Here is a 26,100-nt window from a genome sequence, read left to right as displayed (position 1 = left end):
TTTGACTGAGCAAATGTTTCAGCATCATTCTCATGCTTCTTGGGCCCTCAAAGACACACAACAGCATGTGGGGATCATGTTCTGGGGCAGTGCCAGGCATGGGGTCCTGCTCCCAGTCCTGGTCCATTCTTTGCCATAGAGTGCCTCTGTCTTCACAGAGAAGACTGTCCCAACCCTGATGCCAGCAACCTTTAGCGAAGTTGTCAATCATCTTTATTTGCAGTATTCAGGTAAATTATGATAGGTTTTTTTGCTCCCATTGATAACCAGTGGCATGAACCAGGTACACAGTAATCATGATGCAGAAGGAAATAAATCTGAGCTGCATGCAGGTATTCCCAGTCCTATAAGCAGAATTGCCGTGAGCAACGAGAACATGGTTCTCCATATTTCTGTTGTGCCTGGCACCATTTTTAGCACATAAAATGGTTCCATCAATGATTGTTGAATTAACTCAACACTTTCCAACCCAACCAGAGCCCCTAACCTCTTGTATGTATCAAATTTACTGGGCTTTCTCCATCCCTTCCCATGTTTATCCTAAGATATTATTTCTTGTGGAAAGAGTAGATGGCAATCAGTTTTGAAAAGCTCTAATTGTGTTCTAAGGTTTGGGCTTGTAGTTATAGTATTTTATTTAATTGTCCATCTTTTTGCAGAAGCTATGGCTATTTGTGAAATCTGCAGTTGCTTGCAGACTGGAGGTGATTACAGATTTATTTATTTATTTATGTACTTATTTATTTTAAGATGGAATCTCACTCTGTCACCCAGGCTGGACTGCAGTGGTGCGATCTTGGGCTGCAACCTCCACCTCCTGGGCTCAAACAGTCATCCCACTTCAGCCTCCCAAGTAGCTGGGACTACAGGCATGCACCAACATGTCTGGCTAATTTTTGTATTTTAGTAAAGATGGGGTTTCACCATGTTGGCCAGGCTGGTCTCGAACTCCTGGCCTCAAATGATCTGCCAGTCTCAGCCTCCCAAAGTGCTGGGATAACAGGTGTGAGCCACTGTGCCCGGCCAGATCTTGTCACTTTTTGCAAAGCCTTCAGCTGTTCACAGATCCTGCAGCTATTTGCAGAGCACATCCCGATTTTCATAGCCTTTAGTTTGTAATTAAAAAAAAATTTTTAAGGCCAGGCATGGTGGCACACGCCTGTATTCCCAGCACTTTGGGAGGCCAAGACGGGCAGAACACAAGGTCAAGAGATCAAGACCATCCTGGCCAACATGGTGAAACCCCGTCTCTACAAAAAATACAAAAATTAGCTGGGCGTGGTGGTGTGCAACTGCAGTCCCAGCCACTGGGGAGGCTGAGGCAGGAAAATCGCTTGAACCCAGGAGGCGGAGGTTGCAGTAAGCCGAGATTGCACCACTGCACTCCAGCCTGGCTACAGAGCAAGACTCCATCTCAAAAAAAAAAAAAAAAGTAAATAAAACATTTTAAATTACACTTTAAAATTGTAATTGTTATAAAATACGCATCTGTTTGCAGAACTAGCAGGTGTTGGCAGAATCTCAGTCATTTGTAGAGCTGTTTGTGGAGCTCTTTGTTGTCTGCAGATGCTGTGGTTGTTACCAAAGCCTGTTGAAGGTGACTGGTATGCCTGTTGAATGCTTAACTTCTAACTGGGCTTTTCTCCCTCAGCCACCAATCAGCGTGTCTTATTTCAGCACAGAGTATGTGACCAGTGTGTTGCCTGAAGGATACAGAAGAAAGGCCCTGGCTGGGCACGGTGGCTCACACCTGTAATCCTCCCAGCACTTTGGGAGGCCGAGGCAGGCAGATCATTTGAGGTCAGGCGTTCGAGACCATCCTGGCCAATAAGGTGAACCCTGTCTCTACCAAAAACACAAAAATAAGCCAGGCGTGGTGGCACACACCTGTAATCCCACCTACTTAGGAGGCTGAGGCAGAAGAATTGCTTGAATCCGGGAGGCGGAGGTTGGAGTGAGCTGAGATCGTGCCACTGCACTCCAGCCTGGGCAACAGAGTGAGGCTCTGTCTCAAAAAAAAAAGAAAAAGAAAGGCCCTGCCTAGAAGAAATCTTCTATACAGTTGGGGAACAACAATGGAATGTATATGGACCCTGAGAACAATCCCTGGAGGCACACAGGATGTGAGGGGATGTGCGCTGCTCATTTATTTTCCTTTTTATTTATTTATTTATTTATTTATTTATTTATTTATTTATTTATTTATTTTGAGGTGAAGCCTTGCTCTGTCACTCAGGCTGAGTGCATTAGTGTGACCTGGGCTCACTGCAACCTCCGCTTCCGGGTTCAAGTGATTCTCCTGCCTCAGTCTCCTGAGTAGCTGGGATTACAGGTGTGCACCACCACACCTGGCTAATTTTTGTATTTTTAGTAGAGAGGGGGTTTCACCATGTTGGCCAGGCTGGTCTTGAACTTCTGACCTCAGGTGATCCGCCCACCTCGGCCTCCCAAAGTGCTGGGATTATAGGTGTGAGCCACTGCGTCCAGCCAGATGTGAGCTTCTCGAAGAATTAGCCTCTCTTGGACTCCTTTCAGTGTCTGTTCTCCACGCAGCTGGGATAGGACAGTTCATTTTATGTAGACCCCTCCCATGCTGTACCCCTCCCCACTCTACCCTATACCTACAGCCTTGGAGATGTACCCCACACCCTGTATCAGACCAAATTACACAACTCCATTTGTCCTTCCCTTCCCTCGTTAAAACCCCTTTCTCTCGGGATCCTGATTCTAGTTAACCCACAAGAAAAAAAGGGAATAAAGAACAAATTTGCAGCCAGGTGTGGTGGCACATGCCTGTGGTCCGAGCTATGCAGGAGGCTGTTTTGGAAATAGTGGTGATGGTTGTACAATATCGTAAATGTAATATTAAATATTGAATATAATATTAAATATTGAAGCAAGGCATGGTGGCTCACATTTGTATTCCTGGCTATTAGGGAAGCTGAGGCGCAGAATTGCTAGGGCCCAGGAGTTTGAGGCTGCAGTGAGCTATGATCGTGTTACTGTACTTCAGCCTGGGCAGCAGACTGAGACATTAAAATAAATTAAAATAAATTTTAAAAGAAAGAAAAACAAAATTGCAACAAGTTCTTAGCCACTGGAATGTGCTGCTATGAAGGGGACATTTGTATTTTGAAATGGGAACCTTGGAGGCTGCCATGCCTCCACCCAAAGTCATGCCCCTGATGGCGAGCTTGGGGACACAGTGGCAGGCAGCAGGAATGAACTGGGTGCATGGCCACCCGGCTGCCTAAGGGGAAGGCCCTGGCAGGCGCACCCTGCTTTTTGGCCACAGCTGTAGTCTGACTGAATCTTTGTTAATCGAATCCTCTTTCCCAGTGACTCATAGGCCCATTTCAGAGCAAGGACGCACCCGGAATGAGAAGTGGTTCCAGTCTAGGCATGGGCTAAAAGTGGATCCAGTAGGTCCAAACCAGTACTTCTAACTAAACAGAACAGTCTGATTCTGGCTCAGTCTGCCTCTCTATGTGTTCCTGTGTGCTTGTTTTCTTAAACTTCAGCTTGGACTATGACTCAGTAGATGTAACTGACGGCTGTTACAGTTCCAGTCCCCGGTTGAGAGGATTAGTCCGGTTCTCTCCAGTTTCTGTCTCACCTCTGGGATCAGATCGCATCCTTGTCTTAGCGAAGTTTCCTCTTTCTCTCCAAGAGCTCTGAAGAGAGCCATAGCTGCTATCATGTTGGTTTTCCAGCCTCAGAGCAAAAGCAAGGCAATTTGACGCACTTTGGAGAGGACAACCACCATCTGGGTGCTGCGACACCCAAATCCGCCCTTTCAGATTCCTGAATTCCTGACCCTTCGTCCACACTGCCCTCTGGGCTTCTTCACCCAGGTGTGCTGAGAACACCATACACTTAAAAAGCCGTAGGTGAGCTCATTATCTTTGCTGCCCGCTGTCCTCTCCTTGCCTTATTCCCTACTTTGCAATCTGCCCGGTTTTCCAGATAAGAGGAATTCTTTCTCTCTGAGGCTGGTAATCCGACCCCTAAAAGGACCCTAACTCCTCACCTTGTGCTGACTATGAAGTGCCTTCCTCTGTCTGTCACCGGGGCAAGGCGGCAGTCTCCTTCCAGCTGTCCCTGCTGTCCCCAGCCTCCATCTCCAGGCCCCCAGGATCACCATTCAGTCAGTCAACACTGTGTCAACGCTATATGTTGACATATTTATTGGGCACCTAGAGTGTGCCCATCACTAGGGACACTACCGAGAGCAAGCTAGACATAGGCCATGCTTCAAATAACTTATAGTCAGCAGGGTCTTTCTTTTAGTATCTGTCTAGAAAGAATGCTTCTCTGCAGTGTTTGGTTTTTATTTATTTTTCATTTTTTGAAATGGAGTCTTGCTCTGTCGTCCAGGCTGGAGTGCAGTGGCACAATCTCAGCTCACTGCAACCTCCACCTCCCAGGTTCAAGCAATTCTCCTGCCTCAGCCTCCCAAGTAGCTGGGATTACAGGCGCCTGCCACCACGCCTGGCTAATTTTTGTATTTTTAGTAGAGATGGGGTTTCACCATGTTGGGCAGGCTGGTCTCGAGCTCCTGGATCCACCTGCCTTGGCCTCCCAAAGTGCTGGGATTACAGGCGTGAGTGACCGCACCTGGCTTGCATTTTTTTATTTGTAACTGACAAATATAATTGTAGATATTTATGGCATACAACATGATGCTTTGTAAAATGTATACATAGTGGAATGGCTAAGTCAAGCTAATTAACATAGGCATTACTTCATATGCTTATCATTTATTTGTGGTGAGAACACTTCAATCTGCTCTCTTCGCAATTTTCTAGCATACAACACCTTGTTGCTAACTACAGTCAGCAAATTATGCCAGGCCTGGGCTAGATGCTAGGGGTGCAGAGATGGACAACTCAGTGGAGAACACACATGTCAAGCAAATAATCACCCACATTAATATGTGATTCCTACCTGTGATATTTCTCATGAAGCACAAAGGAGGAGCGGTCAGGAGGGCATATACTGGGGTCAGGGCACTTGGGGAAGTCAGGGAAGGCTTCTGCATTGGGGAGTGGAGCTTACTAAGCTGAAAGGGGTAGATGGGAGAGTATCTGGGGAGACAGCAGGTATATGCCTGGGCCTACCATATCAAAAGGAGCCCATTTTGAATTTCACAAGGAAAAGAATGAACTCTTAAATAAAAGAAAATGCTTTAATATATAATAATTATGTACTCATCTTTACAGTAACACACTTATAAACTATAATTATAGTTTACAAATTGTAAACTATAATTTACAGAGAAAGGGACCTGTGAAGGCAAAAGTGCCTGAGGTCCACAAAGGTCATAATGTGGCCCTGGCATGAAGAGCTGTGGGGCGGAAGCAGAGGCCGGGGGAGGGTACTGAGGGTAGGGCTGGAGATGTGGCCACAAAGATGGCGGGGGTTGGATTTGGAAGCCATAGTACAAATTTAGGACTTTATCCTAAACAGACACTTGACAAGCATTTTATTGAACCTCTAAAAACAATTTTTAAAAAACTCCACGATACTGGGCAACATAGTGAGACCCTGTCTCTACAAAATAAAAAATAAAAATTAGGCCAGGCGAGGTGGCTCGTGCCTGTAATCCCAGCACTTTGGGAGGCACAGGCGCATGAATCACAAGGTCAGGAGTTCAAGACCAGCTTTACCAACATGGTGAAACCCCATCTCTACTAAAAATACAAAAATTAGCCAGGCATGGTAGCATGCTCCTGTAATCCCAGCTACTTAGGAGGCTGAGGCAGGAGAATCGCTTGAACCTGGGAGGCGGAGGTTGCAGTGAGCCGAGATCACGTTTCACCATGTTGGTCAGACTGGTCTTGAACTCCTGACCTCATGATCCACCCTCCTCAGCTTCCCAAAGTGCTGGAATTACAGGTGTGAGCCACTGTGCCTGGCCATAATCTATAGTTTTCTGCACAATTTTTCTCCCTTCCCTCCTCTTTTTTTTTTTTTTTTTCTTATTATATATTTGTTAAGGTGAAACCCTGTCTCTACTAAAATACAAAAATTAGCTGGGTGTGGTGGTGTGTGCCTGTAGTCCCAGCTACTCTGGAGGCTGAGGCAGGAGAATCACTAGAACCTGGGAGGTGGAGGTTGCAGTGAGCTGAGATAGCGCCACTGCACTCCAGCCTGTAAACAGAGCAAGACTCTGTCTCAAAAAACAAAAACAAAAACAAACAAAAGAACAAACAACAACAAAAACAAGAAACCAGGTTGTTTGATCTCCATTTTGTCGATTACATTCCTGTGGTGCTGTTTAACTTACTCCTCTGGCCCCTGAATTTTCTAGGAATGGGCTGTTGGATCTAGAGGCTTGGCGGGGTTCAAGTTCAACTGCTGGCAAGGGTGGCACTGAATGCCTCCTTTTGGGAGGGCATAAAGTGTACCTTGTCCCTCCTCTGGGGATGTTGCCCGCCACTGACAGCCACTGCCTAGGACGTGAGTCTGTCAGGGGCTCATAGCACTCTGGCACCAGCTGGAGATGGGAGAGCAGGTTGGAGGCACAGGTGGGCACAGCAGCTTCCTGTTCATCCGGGGAGGACTTCTTCCCCTGGTGGAGAAAGGGGCAGCCGTGGTCCATGGGCCCTTTCTCTCCACCACCTCTGAGCATTGACAGTTCTCCACCCTATATAGGAAGTCACTTTTGGCAAACGAAGAGGACCTCATCTGGGCTTTCCTGTGCCTTAGGTTTTTAGTTTTAGAATCAGTAGCAGGGCCAGCTCTGTCATGCCCCAGCAGGTAAAAGCCTGGCTCTGGAGGGGTATGGGTTGGGTGCTTGAGGAGTAAATTCCCTGGGGCCTCACCCTGTCTATGTGCCATCAAACCATCCTGGGTCTCAGTTCTGGCTTCCATGCATACTAGGCAGGGCAAGCTACTTACCCTCCCTGAACCTCAGTTTCCTCGCATGTAAAATGCAAATGATTACAAGCCCTGCATAGAGGCTAGTCGTGAGGTTAAATGCAGCAAGAATATAAAGTGCTGAGCTCAGTGCCTGGCATGGAAGAAGCGTGCAGTAACAGTGACTCAGATCATGGTATCACTTTATAATTGGTCCCTTCCTTGCCCAGACTAGTAAAAACAGTGGGAGGGAAGAGGGAGACCATCCACCCCAATATCTTCACCTTCAGTAATGTCCTTGAGCTGGACATGAATCAATGGTTTTTTCCCAGGCTGGGCCAGCTTGGGTCCCTGACACAAGGATAAGATTAAGGTGGCTGGTTTGAGGAGGAAAGCGCTCATAACGTTAGATGAATAGTAACTTAAGTGTCATGGGCCCCATAATAACACAGGGGGCTCCAAGCCAGTGGATTCCCAGTGCCTTGTGAGCTGTCACTCCAGAACACGTGTCTTAGGACTGCACGGCCAAAGTCCTGTGTGTGTTCAAGTTCTGTTTATTGCCCAGCTCCTTCTTGGACATTGGCTCAGGAGGCAGAAATCCCAGGAATCCTGGTTCCTCCTTCCCCTTGGCATTCTCCTCACCCTCCTCCCTTCCCCACCCGCCTCCCAACCAATCCTCAGGCCCCTCTCCCATTCGGTGGACAAGTGGCCAATTGTCTCTGGGATCTTGATGTCCCTCAGGAGCAGCCAGGTCTGGGCCAGATGAGGATGCCATAGGCATTAAACAGCGGGTCTGTATGAGGCCTGCTGGGGCTGCTTAGTGCAGCCAGGGGGCAAGGGAGGTCAGGGGAGACAGGCTGGGGGAGGGGCTCCGTGTGGGAGCAAAGTGTTCAGGCAATGGGGTAGGCAAGGCAGATTAGTACTAGCACCAACTCCAGAATGCAGCAGGTTCTGCAGACAGCAGCATAAAGTAGCAGGGCCCTGAAGACAGTGGCAGGGCCCCAGATCACAAAGCTGCTAACACCCCTCACATCTCCTGAATTGTCCCTGCTTCCCACTGCTACTGCTCCTACCTTCCTTCTGGTCCCCGTCATCTCACCCCTGGACTATTGCTACCGCCTCCTGAAGGACGAGCTGCCTTTGTGAATTCTTGGAAGTGCTACAACAATCAGATTACTTGCCTACTTAAAACCTGGGCAGAATGCATGGGCTTATTTTTGTTGCATGCACCCCTCTGGTAGTCTGGTGAAGCCTGTGGACTTCTTCCTATGATGATGCTTTATTTTATTTTATTTTTGAGATGGAGCCTCACTGTCACCCAGGCTGGAGGGCAGTGGCACGATCTCCGCTCACTGCAACCTCCATTTCCTGGGTTCAAGCGGTTCTCGTGCCTCAGCCTCCCAAGTAGCTAGGATTACAGGTATGTGCCACCACACCGAGTAATTTTTGTATTTTTAGTAGAGAAGGGCTTTCTCCATGTTGACCAGGCTGGTCTCTAACTCCTGACCTCAAGTGATCTGCCCGCCTCAGCCTCCCAAACTGCTGGGATTACAGGCATGGCCACCATGCCTGGCCCCTAGAGTGATGTTTTAAATGTGTAAAATAAAGTATACTGGGCTGGGTGCGGTGGCTCACTCCTGTAATCCCAGTACTTTGGGAGGCCGAGGTGGGCAAATCAGTTGAGGTCAAAAGTTCGAGACCAGCCTCGCCAAGATGACAAACCCCATCTCTACTAAAATTACAAAAAAATTAGCCAGGCATGGTATCAGGTGCCTGTATAGTCCCAGCTACTTGGGAGGCTGAGGCATGAGAATCGCTTGTACCTGGGAGGGGGAGGTTGCAGTGAGCTGATATCATACCACTGCACTCCAGCCTGGGTGACAAAGTGAGACACTGTCTCAAAAAAAAAGTACATATATACACACATATGTATATAATGTATTATAAAGGCAACCGAGTATGTTAAAACACAATGATCAATTTATTTCTTAAAAATAAAATTTGTGACCAAGTGCAGTGGCTCACGTCTGTAATCCCAACACTTTGGAAGGCCAAGGTGGGCCGATCACTTGAGGTCAGGAGTTCGAGACCAGCCTGGCCAACATGGTGAAACCCCATCTCTACTAAAAATATAAAAATTAGCCGGGCGAGTGGCGGGCACCTGTCATCCCAGCTACTGGGGGGCTGAGGCAGGAAGAATCACTTGAACCTGGGAGGTGGAGGTTGCAGTGAGCCGAGATTGCACTATTGCACTCCAGCCTGGGCAACAAGAGCAAAACTCCATCTCAAAAGAAATAAAATAAAATAAAATTTGCAAATAGTAATATATTTTTTTGTTTTTGTTTTTGTTTTTGTTTTGAGACAGAGTATCTCTCTGTTACCCAGGCTGGAGTGCAGTGGCGCTATCTTGGCTCACTGCAACCTCTGCCTCCTAATCCTAATTCAGAATTAGTGCTTGAGCTCTCCTCTTAACCTACAAGGACATGTTCCTCGATAATGGGCTTCCAGAGCAAAGGACATGTAACTTTGCTATTAAAAGTGACTGAAACCCTGCCAAGGCAGCATTTACCTAACTTAATTATTGTCACTTAGTCACATCTCTGTCCTCAGTGCCCGGCTAATTCTTGCAACCTCAAATATCATACATTGAATTGACAAGTTCTACTTTTCACTATTCTTTTAATTGTGGTAAAAATTATATAACAAAATTTACCCCATTAACTATCTTGAGTGTACAGTACAGTAATGTTATAGTATGCACATTGTTGTGCAGTAACTCTTTAGAACATTTTCATTTTACGAAACTGAAATTTTATGCGCATTGAACAACTCCCCTTTCATTCTACTTTCTGTTTCTAACAGTTTGACTTCTTCAGATACCGCAGATAAGTGGAATCGTGTAGTATTTATCTTTTTGTGACCAGCTTATTTCATTTAGTACAATGTCCTCAAGGTTCATCTATGTTGCAGCATGCAACGGGATCACCTTTTTTTCCCTTAAGACTGAGTAGGCCAGGTGTGGTGGCTCATGCCTGTAATTCCAGCATTTTGGGAGGCCGAGGCAGGAGGATCACTTGAGGTCAGGAATTGGAGACCAGGCTGGCCAACATGGTGAAACCCATCTCTACTAAAAATATAAAAATTAGCCAGGCATGGTGGCGTGTGCCTGTAATACTGGCTACTCGGGAGTCTGAGGCAGAAGAATCACTTGAACCCAGGAGGTGGAGGTTGTGTTGAGCTGAGATCACGCCACCTCATGAGACTCCATCTTAAAAAAAAAAAAAAAAAAGACTGAATAATACTTCATTGTATGCATATGCCATTTTCACTATTTTTAAAAAACATCCTTGTTGCTCTGCTCTGTGATTTATTTTGTTCAGTGATGTTTCTCCTAGTATAAAACGTGAAGCTTGCTTTACCATGTACATTAAATTTACCACTCAGAAACCTTTCCAATTGAATAAATGGAGAATTTGTAGACATGAACATTTAACAGATATATTTCTTTCAGAGGTTCAGAAAACAAAAACGATGGCACAGTGACCATTAGAAATAGGGCAAATTTATAAAATAATTGATAATCTTTCATAATGTAAGTGATTTTATAAGGCATTTCATATCATCTGTCTTTTAAGCAATATGACAAAAACAAAAATAAAAATAGAACCTGTTGACCTTTTCAGTTGACAGCTACAGAGTTTTTTATTTATGGAAATAAGGTTTTCGAGTAATGATGATATTGAATCACTTTACGCTCTTAATGGCTTTTTATATAACTCCTTTGATCAGATGTGATTTGCAGAGGGGGACTATTCTCTGAAATTCTTAAACAGAATATAAAACAATGTAAACAGAAATGTTGCAAGTAAAAACATTTGTGTTGGATTACTAGGTGTTCATTTTACCAAGAGGATAATCCCTTTACATAATTGAAATAAGGAAGAAACAAAGGTGGGTGTAAACCTTTTATGGAGAGATCCTGGAAGCATGACCATGGCCAAAACAACTGATGGCTCAGCCAATTTCTGGAGATGAGACCTGCAGAAGTTTCATTATTGGTTGCTGTCAAGGTGAATCTCAACTCCATCCTGTGGATGAAAAGTCAAACTCTGTAGAATATTTGAAGAGATTTATTCTGAGCCAAATATGAGTGACCATGGCCTATAACACAGACCCAGGAGATCTTGAAAACACGTGTCCAGAGTTATCAGAGTACAGCTTGTTTTTATACATTTTAGGTTATAGGTGAATTCAAAGATTTTCTGATTGGCAGCTGGTTGAGTTTATCTAAAGACCTGAAATCCATAGAAGAGGGTCTGGGTTAAGATAAGGGGCTGTAAAGACTAAGGTTCTTATTATACAGGTGAAGACTTCAGGTAGCAGGCTTCAGAGATAATAAATGTTTGTTATCCAACTTATAAAGGTGCCAGGCTCCACCCGGCACGGTGGCTCACGCCTGTAATCCCAGCACTTTGGGAGGCCAAGGCGGGCCGATCACGAGGTCAGAAGTTCGAGACCAGCCTGGCCAATGTGGTGAAACCCTATCTCTACTAAAAATACAAAAATTAGCCAAGCGAGTGGTGGGCACCTGTAATCCGAGTTACTCAGGAGGCTGAGGCAGGAGAATTGCTTGAACCCAGGAGGCGGAGGTTGCAGTAAGCCAAGCTTGCACCACTGCACTCCAGCCTCGGTGACAGAGTGAGAATCCGTCTAAAAAAACAAACAAAAAAAAGTGCTAGACTCCTAGCTAATTCTCTCATGGTTTTGGAAAAAGACCTGGAAAGGGAAAGGTATTCTCTATAGAATGTAGATTCCGCATCAGAGACAGCTTTGCAGGAGCATTTCAAAATAGGCCAAATAAATATATTTTGAGGTAAAATACTTCGATTTCTCTCAGGGCCTGCTGTCACACTGGAATCTTATGGCTACGAACAGTCTGTTCTGTCAGTCTTAAGGTCTCTGTTTTTTGGGGGGTTTTTTGAGACGGAGTCTCGCTCTATCACCCAGGCTGGAGTGCAAAGGTGCCATCTCGGCTCACTGCAACCTCTGCCTCCCCGGTTCAAGCGATTCTCGTGCCTCGGCCTGCTGAGTAGCTGCGATTACAGGCGAGAGCCACCATGTCCAGCTAATTTTTGTAGTTTTAGTAGAGACAGGGTTTCACCATCTTGGTCAGGCTGCACCTTAAGGTCTCTGTTTTAATATTAACACTGGTCAGCTGTGCCTGAATTCCAAAGGGAGGAAGGTATAATGAGGCATGTTGGCTGGGCGCTGTGGCTCATGCCTGTAATCCCACTGCTATGGGAGGCCAAGGTGGGCAGATCAGTTGATGTCAGGAGTTTGAGACCAGCCTGGCCAACATGGTGAAACCCCGTCTCTACCAAAAATACAAAAAAATTAGCTCATGCCTGTAGTCCCAGTTACTTGGGAGGCCGAGACACGAGAATCGCTTGAACCCAGGAGACAGAGGTTGCAGGGAGTTGAGATTGTGCCATTGCACTCCAGCCTGGGTGACAGAATGCGACGCCTTCTCAAAAAAAAAAACCAAAAACCAAAAAACAAACAAACAACAACAACAACAAAAAACAAGGAGCCATGTCCAACCACCCATTCCATCATGGCCTGAACTAGTGTTTTGTGTTTACTTGAGAATGCCTTTGTTCAAGAGGAAGGGTCCATTTGCTTGCTTGGGAGGGGCTTAGAATTTTATTGTTGGTTTACATTCCTCAGAGCTGACTGCCTTCCAAAAGGTTACACTCTGAAATTATTATCAACCCCGATCAATAAGCATAATACTAAGAGCTATACGTATGCTGTTTGAATGGATTTATCAGCCCTGTGGGAAAATACATATCTCACCTCACCTCATTCCCATTTACCCACTTTTCCCTTTCCCAATCTTAAGGCTCGTGTTGTCTAAACATTTGATAGTTTCAGCACAGTTTATATTTTATAAAAGCCCCCACTGGCTGCTGCTCAGAGAGCAGGTGTGTGCCCCTGATCTACAGAAGGTGTTGATTCAACTATCGGGCTGGGGCTGGGGAGTTGGGGAGGGGGGAGATGGGAAGGGGAGGGGAAGTTGGGGGAGGGGAAGCACATTCAACTGGAAGGGAGACAAAGGAGAGAGGCAGGAGGAGGGAGAATGAAGAGCTGGGGTAGGAGCTTTCGAAAAATATGGGAAAGTAAAGGATGGGGTGACAGAAGGAGAGGATGAGGAGTGGGCCAGCACCACGCAGAGAGCAAGAAGGAAGAAGGGGACAGGAAATGCAGAAACAGAGGGGAAGGACAAAGAAACTAGAACATACAGAGGCTTCGAATAAAAATCAATTCATCTCAAAGTGTTCAGCGTTTTCATGAGGCTGTGAGACTGAAATAGGAAGAGGCCCTTTATTTTCTTAGGAAGAGAACACAGACCGGAGGTGGGAGAGGAATGGTAGGGAATTTTCCAAACAAAGACAGGGCCTGTGGCCTCTCAAACTGCCCCCACCTCGTGCTCACTGAAGCGTTCACACTGCAGCCCTGAACTCTCTCACAAAGAGGGTGAACTCCATCCAGAGAGGGGGGATCCGGAACCCATGCTTGCTTTCCATCCCAGCTGAGGGCTGGAGAGTGAGACTGCAGAGCTGGGGTTTAGGACACAGCCTCGGGGACAGGGTAGGCAGGAGGTCAGCAAGGTTTAGAGAAGATGGATATATTGGGTTGGGTGAGAGGCCTGGTGCTGGGAGTGGGTTTGTTACAGAGAAATGCCTCCAGGGCCTTGTCCAGGATGATCCTTGGCCACGGGGGTCCTGAGGGGACTGGCGCTGCATGCCTCAGGGGGATGCAGTATAAGGAAATCCGGGGCTCCCCAGCTTCCTGCTCTGGCCTTCTCCTCTGGACATGCTCGTGTTGCCATAAGGAGAGACAGAAACATCAGCAAAATCAAATCAATGCTTCCGACTGTATCCCTAGCCCCTCCACTCCAGCCTGATTTGGAGATGCTACAGATACTCCCCTCCCCAAGTAAAAACTGTCTTAACTCTTGACACCTTGGGGTTCAGGGTACACCTTGAACACCTTGGGGGCCTGGGTACAGGGTGGGTAGGAGGTGAGAAATGATTCCCCTTCTTCTCGCTGGAAAGAGAAGGCCTTGGCCAGAGGACAGAGCTCAGGGACTCTGGCCACTCCAGTACCTGCCCCTACAGAGGTCAGAGAACGGCAGGGCTAGCCCCTGGTACAGAGCGCTGAAAGGAGGCTTCCCCTCCAACTTCTGACTGGTGCTGGTTGAGAGACTGAACAAACTAACCCACTGAGTTTGTTTCCTCACCGCAAAGTGGGTCGAATGGGGTCTGCTTACGATGCATGGAAGGGATGCAGTACTCCTGGGGGTTTACAAGAGCTCACAGAATGGCAGCAAGGCGAGTTAGAAATATCCTGGGTGCCTGTTTTTAACAAATTCATTCACTCCTTCATTGCACACATGGTTATTGAGTGTCTGCTATGTATGTAACAAGCACTGTGGATACATCATTACACAAGACAGATTCTCCATCTCCCCAGCAGACATTTCCGTGTGTGTGTGTGTGTGTGTGTGTGTGTGTGTGTGTGGGTGGTGGGGAGGGAGCACAGTACAGAGTAAACAATAAATAGTTAAATAATATAGCAGAGGGAATTTAGTGCTAGGAAAAACATAAAGCCAAAGAGGGAGATAAGGAGGAGGGGGGGGATGGAATTTTAAATCAGCTGCAGCATATGTATGAAAATGGGCCGGGTGTGGTGGCTCACGCCTGTAATCCCAGCACTTTGGGAGGCTGAGGCGGGCGGATCACCTGAGGTCAGAAATTGAGATCAGCCTGGCCAACATGGTGAAACCCCGTCTCTACTAAAAATACAAAAATTAGCTGGGCGTGATGGCGCGAACCTGTAGTCCCAGCTTCTTGAGAGGCTGAGGCAGGAGAATTGCTTGAACCCAGCAGGTGGAGGTTGCAGTGAGCTGAGATCGTGCCATTGCACTCCGGCCTGGTGACAGAGCAAGACTCCGTCTGAAAGAAAAGGAAAGAAAAATAAAGGAGAAAGAAAAATAAAGGGGAGGGGGGGGGGGGGGGGGGGGAGGGGAGGGGAGGGGGGGGGGGGGGGGAGGGGGGAGGGGAGGGGGGGGGGGGGGAGGGGGGGGGGGAGGGGAGGGGAGGGGAGGGGAGGGGAGGGGAGGGGAGGGGAGGGGAGGGGAGGGGAGGGGAGGGGAGGGGAGGGGAGGGGAGGGGAGGGGAGGGGAGGGAGGTCAAGTGTTTCCCGTAGAGTTACTGTGTATTGGGGGGACGCACAGGGGTGCCACGAATTGAGCTGCCTGCTCCTTCCAGATGCAAGGTTCTCACCTGGGTAGGTGAGAACGGGGTGAGACGGAGGAATCACGAGTGGGTGGCTGGATTAGTTCCTGATGTCCTCTGACTCCCTACAACTTCTTCAGCCCCGTTCTAACCCCCTTCCTCAGGCTTATAGGAAAGTGTGTGGAAGAGAGACACGGAGAGACTGAGCATGAGACTTTTTTGGAAGAAACATCAGTAAACGAAAATAGAATTACAATAAAAATAACGAAAGCAATAAACTCTTGACCTCAGTCACAATCATTTTAGTTAACACGCCAGCTCTAATAACAAACACGAGACCGCAACCCCTCGGGCACCGCGGGGCGTGCAGGTCTGGGCGGGCGGCGCAGCCTCCCCTGGCGGCTGACCCCGGGAGCGCCGGGAGCGCGGAGCCTCTTCCAGCGCTCACCTCGCGCTCGCTCCTGCGCTCGCCTGGCTGCTGGCGCGGGGAAGGGGCGGGGCCTGCCTGGGCTCCTCCCCGGTCGGAGCCCGGAGCCGGAGCGGGGCAGAGCGCGCCGGGCGCTGGTTAAAGAGGCGCGCGGAGGCGGGAGCGGCTCATACAGCTAGTGGAGCGCGGAGGAGCGGCGCGTGGAGAAGCGGTCCACGTGTCTTCCCAGAGTCCCGTCTGGTGTTCCTCCCGCTCCTTACGCATCCGCGGTCCAGGGCGCCTCTTCAGCCCCCCTGGTTTTCGCCCACCCCGGGCCTCGTGAGTGGGGCCCCACGCAGCTCCCCGCGCTCCGTTGGCCGAGAAACTTTGTCCGGGGAGCGGTGCTTGCTGGGGGGAGTACCGGGCACTGCGCATGCGGAGCTCCAAATTCAAACAGCTGTTTTCAGAGGCTGGAGGGCGGGCGGACTGGGAGCAGCTGGGGCTAGGAGAGGCTTTCTCTAGGAGGCGGCTGCTCGGGAGCCATGGTGGACCGGGGCCCTCTGCTTACGTCGGCCATCATCTTCTACCTGGCCATCGGGGCGGCGATCTTCGAAGTGCTGGAGGAGCCGCACTGGAAGGAGGCCAAGAAAAACTACTACACACAGAAGCTGCATCTGCTCAAAGAGTTCCCGTGCCTGGGTCAGGAGGGCCTGGACAAGATCCTAGAGGTCAGTCGCCGCCTGTACCCCCATATACATCTGAAGCTGGCTTGAACTTTAGGGGGCGCTGAAAGGAAGACCCCTTCACAGCTTTGGGTGACCCTCAGTCCCTGTGGAAGGTCCAGGGGGTGATGAGAGAGCATGTCTCATCATGGATCAGGCTTCGAGGATCCGTCGTTCACCCGAGGGACACGGGGGTCCCCCAAGCGCGGAGACTCTTTGGAACTTAGTTTGGCCGGAGATAAATTGGAGTTGATTCCCGGGTGAACTGGGCTCCATAGTGTTTCAGTGTGGGTGTGACGGTACCTCCCTCCTTGGAAAGAGGCTGTGGGGCGGATAAAAGCGTTTATCTTTCCCTGGAGACGCTCCCGGAGTCTGGGAGCCAAGCCTGGTGCCATCCCCTCGTGTCTCCACCTCCCCGCTCCAGGGCCAGTGCCAAGCCTGCTAGGCTTTTCTTAAGAAACGTGAACCCGGCAGAGCGGCGGGAGGGTCCCCCAGCCCGAGCCTGGGCAAAATCTTCCCGCCCCCAGCAGGGTTCTGGAGAGGAGCTGGGGGCTCTGTGGGGCCCGAACCCGCGGGATGAGGGGTGGTGCCTGGAATGCTGGGGACGCGCTCAGGCTTCCGGGAAGGCTTATCTCGCGGAGACATCCTTCAAGGGCTTGGAGTAAAACTTTGTGAAAGTAGCAGGTTGCACAAACGAATAATACCCGGGTAGTCCCTTTGCGAGTGGGTCGGAGAGAGTGTGCGGAATTGGGGTGGATGGGGGACTTCCCTCCGTGCTGGCATTGGGAACCGCTTATCTTCTGGTGCACAGCCCAATGGGTGACATTGACTTCACTTAGGATAAAAGGGCTGCCTATCCTGGCTGAGACTTTGGGGCCAATTTGGGGACTGAGGCCCTCTACACCAGTTTCTTGAGGGCTCAGCTTCATCCACCAACCCTTCTTGGCCTGCTCCCCCGGTTGGAATGACCAGGACCTGGGTGAAAGTTCTAGATTGCAGCAGGTGGGGAGTGGGGTAGATTGTCCAAGGTGTTCTATTGCTCTCAGGGTGAAAGATGCCAGAAAGGAGGTCTGATGAGCAACGTTTAGTCTACAGCAGCACCCCAATACTTTATGCCTATCTAATTGTCGCTCATTTTCCAGCCTCTGTTTCCCCGTGTGAGAAATAGGAATGAGCCCATCCTCCTCATTCCTTATTTCTGCCGTGCACTTTTAGGTTGGAAGCATTTGGAAAACATCAAAACCTTGTCCCCAGATCGATGGGCATCATACAGATGAGCATATAGGTGTTTGCTGGCAGCGGTGTGTGGGGAGACTTGTCCTCTGAGGGGTCCCGTGGAAGGGGAGGTTTAGTCCAGTAGGCTTAGTGTTGGGTTTTAGTGGAGAGTCTCTTGCCCTGTAGCAGTTTCCCGGGTAGAGGCAGTTGGGAGGTGATGGTGGGGAGGATAAGCTAAAGCAGGTGGTTGGTTGGTTTACCTCCTAGCGGCAGGAGTCCTGGCATGAAGAGTCTACACGGCTTCCTTCTGATGGGTATCTACCCTGGGGGGGGTGTTATGGGGAGGGGGTCACTTTATGATTTCCCTTGAGGAAACAATTCCTCTAGAGAACAAGTTTTTGTTTAGTTTGTTACAGGGCTTTGTTTGGAGGGGGAAGAGGGCAGGCAAGGATGATAAAGCCTGGAGCTGCCCTCGAAGTGTTTCCCTCTAAGCTGTTGCTCCAGCACTGCAGGGGAAGGAAGGAAAGAATTCAAGGCTAAATGTGGGAAAATAAACTTCAAAACACAAGGAGAAGGGAAAGGCGGGGGGCGGGTGGTGGTGGGGTGGGTCCAGGGGTTGGTTAGGCAGCCGGGTGCAGCTGGTGGTCATAGCTTTGGAGGCTAGACGGCTTCTTAAGGTATTTGAACAAACAAAATGCCTCTTATTTAGCGATCCTGTTAAATCTGTCAACATTTACCTCCCACCCCCCAAAAAAAAGTAATGGGCAGGTAATTTTTAGAAAAAGGATTTCAGCATCAAGCCAGTCTGCTTTGGAGATGATTATAGATTAGTTCTTGAACAAGGACAGCCCTGTCCTCAACCCCGGCCAAAAAAACTCCCAAACCAACCCCAACTGGGTGAGTCCCCTCCCATCATAGGAAAAACCCAAGAAATGAAAATGGACAAGTGGAAGCATTTGCTGGCATCAGTTTTAATCTGCAGAAATCTGCCTTGCTCTGCTTTCTTGTGACTTGGGGTACTGCCTCAGGCCTCAGGATATTGGTTTGAGGAAAAAGGAAAACTCAAAAATCTTCTTTCCCATCTGGCTGCTTGGGCATTTTCCACCTGAGGCTCTGTGTTTTAGCTGGTTCTGAGTCACCTTGGAATCATGAAGGAGCCCCTAGCTAGGAATTCCTGGGGTAGGACAAAGATTGTTGGAAGAGATGGGGTGCAGTCTGGGTTGGGGTTTCTCTTACCCTGGAAGTTGTGTGTGCTTTTTCAAATGTGTGAGAAAGGGAGTTAAGTCACCTTTCTTTAGAAATACCCGCCGAATGTCAGGTACTTCCTTCCCTCCGCTGTGGTTGAAGTGAGGTGCAGACTGACTTTCAAGTGTTCAGTGACCCGCCAGCCTGGGACCACGTGATCATCCTCTTTCCTGCCTTCAGAACCATCTCGAACCCCTGCTCTCAAGCAAGATCTTTGGTGACTCATTCTCCAAACCTCTTCCTAAATTGCAGAAACTCTCACAAGGGAAGTTAACATTTACAGCAAACCTACTCTGTGTTGGGCATTGTGGGTGCTGTTATCCTCATTTTATGAGAGAGGGCACAGGCTGGTTTTGCTATCTGGCTCGGCCATTTACCCATCAAGCCATGTAACTTAACTTTGCCTTCCTTTCCTCATCTGCAAAATGAGTGTTTGGTGAGGCTCCAATAAAGTAGAAACATTAGGCAAGATGCCTATAAAAAGTGAACAGGTCTCCTGACCCTAGCATTTATTGAGGAAGGCAGCTTTACCTACCTGCCTTATTTCAGGTACTCTTTACAGTATGTATTCAAGTAAGCAAGCTGAAGCCCAGAGAAGATAGAGTGGCCACAGGGACACCACAGGAGGCACAGCCCGTGGGGCGGGACGGGGAGGGGGAATGACCAGGCAGTCTGCCCCAGGAGCTTGCACCTCCCTCTTGGGCCTGTGAAGATTGTTGCTCTGTGACTGAGCTTAGGAAATTGGTTCAGCTGGACGCTGATCTGCTGGAAAATTCTATTTTCTATTTCCCCTAGCACAGGGAATGGCATACAGGCGTCTCCTGTGTTGTTGCCTGGCTGACCCGGCCTCTGTTACTGAAGTAATGTATCAGTCCACCCCTCTGCACTTCTCATTTCAGAAGCCCCCAACCCCCACCCCACCGAAAAACAGTGGGGGTGGGATTGAAGGGGAGGAGTGACAGCCCTTCTCAGCCTTCTGCCTCTGGTGGGCAGTGATCAGAAACAGGAAGGATTTGAGAGCCACCATGCGCCAGACCACTTTGAATAAGCGTTTTATATACATTCTTATTTTAATTTAATCTTGAAGACCACCCCATAAATGAGGAAAATTAGGGGAAAAGGTGATGTAACTTGTCTGGGATCACATAGAGCAGAGTCAGGTTTCAAATCTAAGTTTCATGTTTCAAAGTACATGGAAATTAGCAAGCATTTATTAAGCATCCACCATGTGCCAAACACTGGGCAAGACTCTCAGAATACAAAGAATTAGGCTGGGTTTGGAGCTGCTGGACAAAAGGATACACAAACCCACTGGGAACAAGACTGTGGGTGTGGGCTACGGCAGAGGTTTTCAGGAGGTCACTTACCGAGGGGCTGGTCCAGCCTGAGGGGTTAGGGAGGGCTCTCAGGAGATGATCTCAAGCCAGAGTGGGGTCTTGGATTAGAAAGAGCAGCTAGGAACCTGGGAGGTCAAAGCTGCAGTTAGCCTGGATTGCACCACTGCACTCCAGCCTGGGCGACAGAGCAAGACCTTGTCTCAAAAAAGGAAGAAAGAAAGAAAAAAAAAAAACCTAACTGGGAAAGGAAGGGAGAAGAGACTCCTGACAGAAGACGGAGACTGGCCCTTTCTCCTAGCCTGGGGAAGGCAGACTGCGGGCTTCTTGCTGTGGCTCTAGAGAGTCCCTTGTCTCCTGGGGGTGGAGTAGGGTTGCCCTAGGTCCTGCCCTCTGTCTAGCATCCCAGACCAAAGTCCAGGTTTTGCTTGACTGCTCATATAGCTGACCTGTTCCTGGAAGCCTCTTGGATCCTACTGGCCTCCTTCCTTCCTAAGCTCCAAAGTGCTTTCTTGTGTTCTAAGGTTTTCCACGTGTGCCTCCTTTGATTTTCTGAACCCTTTGGACTGGTCTATACACACTCCAGTCCAAAGTAGTAAGGCTAGTTCCAATTTTGAGGTTCTGACACTCTTTTAACACCAATCCTGCTCCCCAGATTTGAAAAATAAAAACATGGAATATATGACAAAATTACATGTGACCGAAATATTTAGAATGGGGTACGCTGAATTTTTTGGAAAGCTGAGGGTTACTATGAACACCCTCTTTGTCTCAAGCCTTGTTGGAAATTGTAAAATGCACTGGTCCACTTCACTGCCTTTGTAAGTAAAGGGAACACAATAGCTCTTTTGGTTAGAGAGGATCTTGGAGGCCTCCACATCCTTGGGTCCGAGCGTGAGTTCTTACTGGCTAGAACTGCAGAAGTGGAAAGTGGATAAGCTGGTTTTTTGAGAGGAAATTGAAGAGGTCCCTTCCTAATGGCTTGTTTCTTATTTATGTTCCACTCGAAAGTTGAGGACAGCCAAAAAAAAAAAGCCTTAGTCTGCCTTAGTTAACTGCTCTGGTCAGAGTTTTTTAACAGTGAAAGTGAATGTTTATTAAATTGCTTTGAGAGTTTCACTAGAACCCTTAGGATGATTACAGATGGCACAGTAATAGAGAATTATGGAGGGCAGAAATTAGCAAGTGTTGAAAGTTTCCAGTGGGGGTGGGGGATGCAAAGGAGGTGATGATTGTTGCTTTTAAATATTTTCCTGGGGTTTTGCCCTATTTATAGTCTGGCGTTTAAAAGAAACACAATCCCCCGGTTTTGGATGTTGTGCTTGACTGGCCCTGACCTCGGGCCAAAGGCTTTCATCTTGAACTTGGCTGTTTGCTAGCAGATTGGGCTCAGCCTCTGAACTGTGTGTGTGGTTGGTGGTGGTGGGAAGAGGGAGAGAAGTGCAAAGTTTTGGGGAGCAGAGGAGCCAGACCCCTGAGTGGAGCCTCCAAGACAGTCTTTGTCCAAATTGGGATGCTGTATTTGCATGGTGCTGCAAGAACCAGTTGGCCAGAACTGGGGTGGTACAGAGAAGTGAGGTAGGAGACCATAGGAAAGCACACGAAATAGGTTTGCCTCCTTCCAATATTCCTTTTAGGGATTGGAGAAGATGGAAGCAAATATCTTTGAAATTTCGTTGAGTCCCCAGGGACCTCTGGAATAATGCAGAAGAACCCTTGCCTGTTCCGTTCTTCCCAAGGATGGCTGTACATGGAGACAGGATGTGCTGCCCTCGTTAGGGATCTTTCTCCAGCTGCCACTGCAGGGCCTTGGTGGTGTTGCTGAAGGAATCACCATCCAAGCAGTATGCCTGATGGTTGTCGGAGTGGCCTCTGAAGCCACACCATAGTCTGCTTAGAATAGTCTGTGGCACGTCGTAAATGCTAAGTGTTAGCTGCCATTTCTGCTACGCCCAGATATTCCTATGCTGCCATGGAGCAGTGTCTGCACAGGTGTCGTGGGCATCTCATTGGTATTACAAAGAATCAGGAAGATCTTCCTAGAATAGAGAGAATGTCAACTGAATTTTTTAAATGCAAAAAACACAGAAACATATAATTTACCATGTTAGCCACGGTTAAAAGCCCAGCTCAGCAGTATTAAGTAAATTTACAGTTATGAAACAGATCTCCAGAACTTTTTCATTTTGCAACACTGAAATTATACCCCCTTCAACAACAATTCTTCTTCCCCCTCTCTACCCAGCCCCTGGTAACCACCATTCTACTTTCTGTTTCTGTGAACTTAACTACTTTAGATGTCTCCTAAGTGGAGTCAACATGTAGTCTTTCTTTTGCTTTGCACAGTGGTACAACCACTGTGAAAAATAGTATGGAGTTTCCTCAATTAAAAATAAAACTACTGAGTGATGCAGTGATCCTGCTTCTGGGTGTGTATCAACCAAACTTCTAAAGAACTGGAAACGGGATGGGGATGGTGGCTGTCTCTTGCCCGTAGCCCTTGGGGAGGTGTTCTGCAGGATGGACCCACCAGGCTGTAGCCACAGGCCAGGGAGGTGAGAGTCACATGACTAAGCTCTTCTGTGTTGCCAAGGAATTTGAACTCCATCAAAGTTTTGCATTTTTAGAGTAGGGGAGGGAACAACATTTCAGAAAGTTTCCTCCACAGCCATTTACAGCATAAAAGAAGTGGAACATTCTACTCTAACGACTTTTCTGTGGGCTGATGCCTTCACTCTGTGGGTGTTCTGATAAGGACACCCCCTCCTTCCTCTCTCCTGCTGATGTGATGTAGTGTGGGTTTTCCCAGAAAGCCCGTAGAGCCTGCAGCCCCCAGAAAAACCCACTGACCTTCACACTCTAGTTTGAGCCCCACTGGGAGGTCCAGGTCTGGGTCCCTGGCCCAGCCAAAGACATTCCCTCTCCCGTTTGGTGACCTTCCCAGATTGCATCTTCGCTGTCCCTTTATGTAGAAGTGGCGGTGGTGTGCTCCAGCTGTAGCTCTGTTCAGCTGCCTAAGGCCTCTAGGTTTCCGGTGAGCCGTTATCCCAATCTCTGGACCTCAGAGACCTGGATGCAGTGGAGTTGGAAACACAGAAGGGGCCCTGCCTACTGGCTATCCTTTCTGCGCTTGGTGAAGCCTCAGATATTGGAGAGTCTTTAACCCTCTGGAGCTCGGTGCAGCTGAGGAAAGATAATTGGGCTGCAGTGGTAAAATGAGAGGAAATAACAGTCCGGAGTGCTCAGTGGTGGGTTGTAGATGGAAGAGGCTGGAGAGATGGGCAAAGGTTGAAGGGGCTGGGGGGATTCATTTTCTGTTTTCTGAGGCCTGTAGCCAAACTCCTTGGCCTGTGGAAGACCTGGCTCCAAACAAAACACAGCCCCTGCCCTCAGGGGACCCCTAACCTGGAGGAAGAATAGTAAGGAGCTGTTATCAGACTGATGTTGGTAAGTGCACCTGGGGACTCCAGGTGTGCACCAGGGCAAGCGATGAATTTTTACTCCTGCACTTAGAAGAAGGCAGGCTTGAAGGGTGAGTGGCATGGGCAGTAGCCCTGTGAGCATTCTGTGGAGTGCCTACCAGGTGTCTCCTTGAACCAGTTCTGTGGGCTAGGTATTGCTATTCCCATTGGACAGGAAACCAGAGGCCAGGTGACTTGCCTAGGTCTACACTGCTGGGTAGAGGACTGAGATTCAATCCCCCTTGTTGACTCCGAGCCTTCGATCTTGTCCATAAGTGGAGGTGGAGCCAGGGGCTGGGAGCGACAGGCTTGGGCAACCAATAGTTACAAGCACTTACATGGCCCCAGGCTGTGGGAGCCACCGATGTGCATCATCTCATTGTATCATGGCAGCCACCCTCTGCAGTAGGTGCCATGATCAGCTCGACCTCGCAGTAGAAGCAACAGAATGGACCATAGAGGTTGAATAACTTGTCTGAGGCTGCGTAGCTAGGAAGTGGAAGGACGAGGTTTTGAACCCAGAGCTCACACTATGAACTATTCTCTTCTGTGTGAGGCTACCTTGAAGGGGGGAAAAGCAGGGAGCAAAGCATAGAGGCAAGAAAGTACAGGGCATATGTGATGTCCTCAGAGTCTCAGGGTGCATGGCGCTAAGAGTTCAGGATACTGAGCTGTGTGACCTCATTGAGCAAGTCATCTCATCTGCGAAATGGGATAATAGTACAGTATGTCCCTCATGCCCATAGAATCTATGTTAACATGTTAACATGTTTGGCACAGGTAACAGGTGACCGGCTACGTATTAGCTGCTGTTCCTGTACCCAGTTCCTCTGTGTACTCTGTCCCTGACACCACCCTGCAGGACCCACCATGCAGTGAGCTCCTAATCTGGGGATGGGGACAAGGGAAGATGATAAAACCCATCAAGTTTCTCCTAGTGGAGTCAGTCACCCACTGTTTTCTATTTCCTGCAAATTAACCACCTAAAACTGTTGATGGTCAACACCTAAAAATAGGGATGGTTTCCTTCTTTCTCTGTTCTAGCAGGGCTCTGCTCAGTCCTGGCTTGTCCCAGGCCTTGGTTAAAACTTTTCTGGAGAATTCCTGGGACCAGATGGTCTCACGGGTGTTCTCCCTGGCTGATGGTTACCCAGGGTCTGGGATCAGAGCTGGGCCCTCACTCGGGGCAGACACTACCCGCCTCCCCTCTCATCTTCGATTGGCTTTGAAATGTGCATTCTTTTTCCTCTCCTCCATCTAAATATTTGGGTTTCCTGCTGAAATATTTAGGCAGGGATGTGTACTTATGACTGTTGTCACCTCCCGTGCCCCACTGTAATCTGGCTGCAGCTGCTTCGCTGGGCCCCTCCTGTGAGCGGGGATGCTGGCCCCCTGAGTCTGGGAGAGAAGCTGTGCAGGGCAGCTGGTAGCAGGACCTGCTTCGCTCAGTGGTGTAGTCTCCAGTCCTATAGGGCTGCTAGGGGCCTTGTTGGCCACATTGGGTGGGGAGGACACAGCAGAGCCCCCTTCCATTTGTCCAAGTGCTTCCGTGCTTGGGGCTAGGGATAAGGAACCCGCATCTGAACTACTGTGTAGGAAAAAACTGATTCTAACCTGGGTTCTACTTTTACCTGTAAACTGGTTTATGCTGTGTGCCCCTGGCCAGATTTTCCCTCTCTGGACTCATCCATTCATTCAAAAAGGCTTAGAGTGCTTGTTAGGTCCAGCTAGACCGTTTGCAACCTTCGTGGGCAGTGGCCATGTCTTCCCAGCCCTGGGCCTGTGTTGCCAGGCCTGGCTCTCAGGATGCTCAGTGAGTGTGTGGATTTCAGTCCTGCTCCGTTTGTTGTGTCCGTCTGTCCGGCACTGTGCTCAGCTCAGGGGGATGCCAAAAGCTGTGTGTCCCTTTTGGTTGGAAGTCTAGTCAGTGTAGCCAAGCCTCTTGCAAGGTCACAGCAGAGTGAATGAAGCCAGGTGCCCCAGACCCGGACTCTGGTCCTTGGTCTCACAGGCTCTAAGTCGTGGAAGGAGTAGGGGTGCCATTATTTTATTTTTATTATTATTATTTTTTGAAACAGAGTCTCACTCTGTTGCCCAGGCTGGAGTGGAACCTGGTTAAGGACCAGCATTCAAGTCACACCTGGGATTTAATACCACCTCTCTGCCTTTACAAATTGTGAGGCCTTGAGCCCATTGCATCATCTGAAAATGGAACTAATTACACCCACCTTGCAAGAGGAAATGCCTGTAAGACTCACTCAGTGCAGCTTCCAGCTGGAGGCAGCCTTCAAGACCAGCTTATTATTATCCTCTCCCCTTTGATGGAGGGACTTTACAGAATAAACTGCTCTCCCTGCCTGAGTCTGTTTATCACCAGGACCCCCCTCTTCTTCTTCCCCTACCCCTATCCCTTGTTCCATCAACTTTTCCCAAATTCCTTTCCCCTGTGAAATAAGGCCCAGGCAGCAGAGGTCAGCAAGAGCATGTTGAGCAGGTCTGCCCTTGGTGCTGGAGGGGAGCCGTGGTTTTTGCTTTCAAGGAACTTGAGACAGAGCA

The 26,100-nt window shown here is 48.8% G+C and overlaps 2 protein-coding genes across 2 annotated transcripts in view; one reads left to right on the top strand and one right to left on the bottom strand.

Moving 5' to 3' along the window:
• DAAM2 (dishevelled associated activator of morphogenesis 2) overlaps nucleotides 1–26,100 on the bottom strand; it is a 979,794-nt gene that overhangs the window by 649,960 nt on the left and 303,734 nt on the right. The window lies entirely within an intron of this gene.
• Nucleotides 15,704–26,100, top strand: part of KCNK5 (potassium two pore domain channel subfamily K member 5) — a 40,169-nt gene continuing 29,772 nt past the window's right edge. Inside the window, exon 1 of the mRNA XM_050787680.1 lies at nucleotides 15,704–16,295. Within this exon, the coding sequence (XP_050643637.1) occupies nucleotides 16,110–16,295 (186 nt within the window). The 5' untranslated portion in view covers nucleotides 15,704–16,109. The remainder of the gene's footprint in view (nucleotides 16,296–26,100) is intronic.

Source organism: Macaca thibetana, chromosome 4 (genome assembly GCF_024542745.1).
Source record: "Macaca thibetana thibetana isolate TM-01 chromosome 4, ASM2454274v1, whole genome shotgun sequence".
Classification (NCBI taxonomy): domain Eukaryota; kingdom Metazoa; phylum Chordata; class Mammalia; order Primates; family Cercopithecidae; genus Macaca; species Macaca thibetana.
This window is presented reverse-complemented; position numbering and strand designations above follow the sequence as displayed.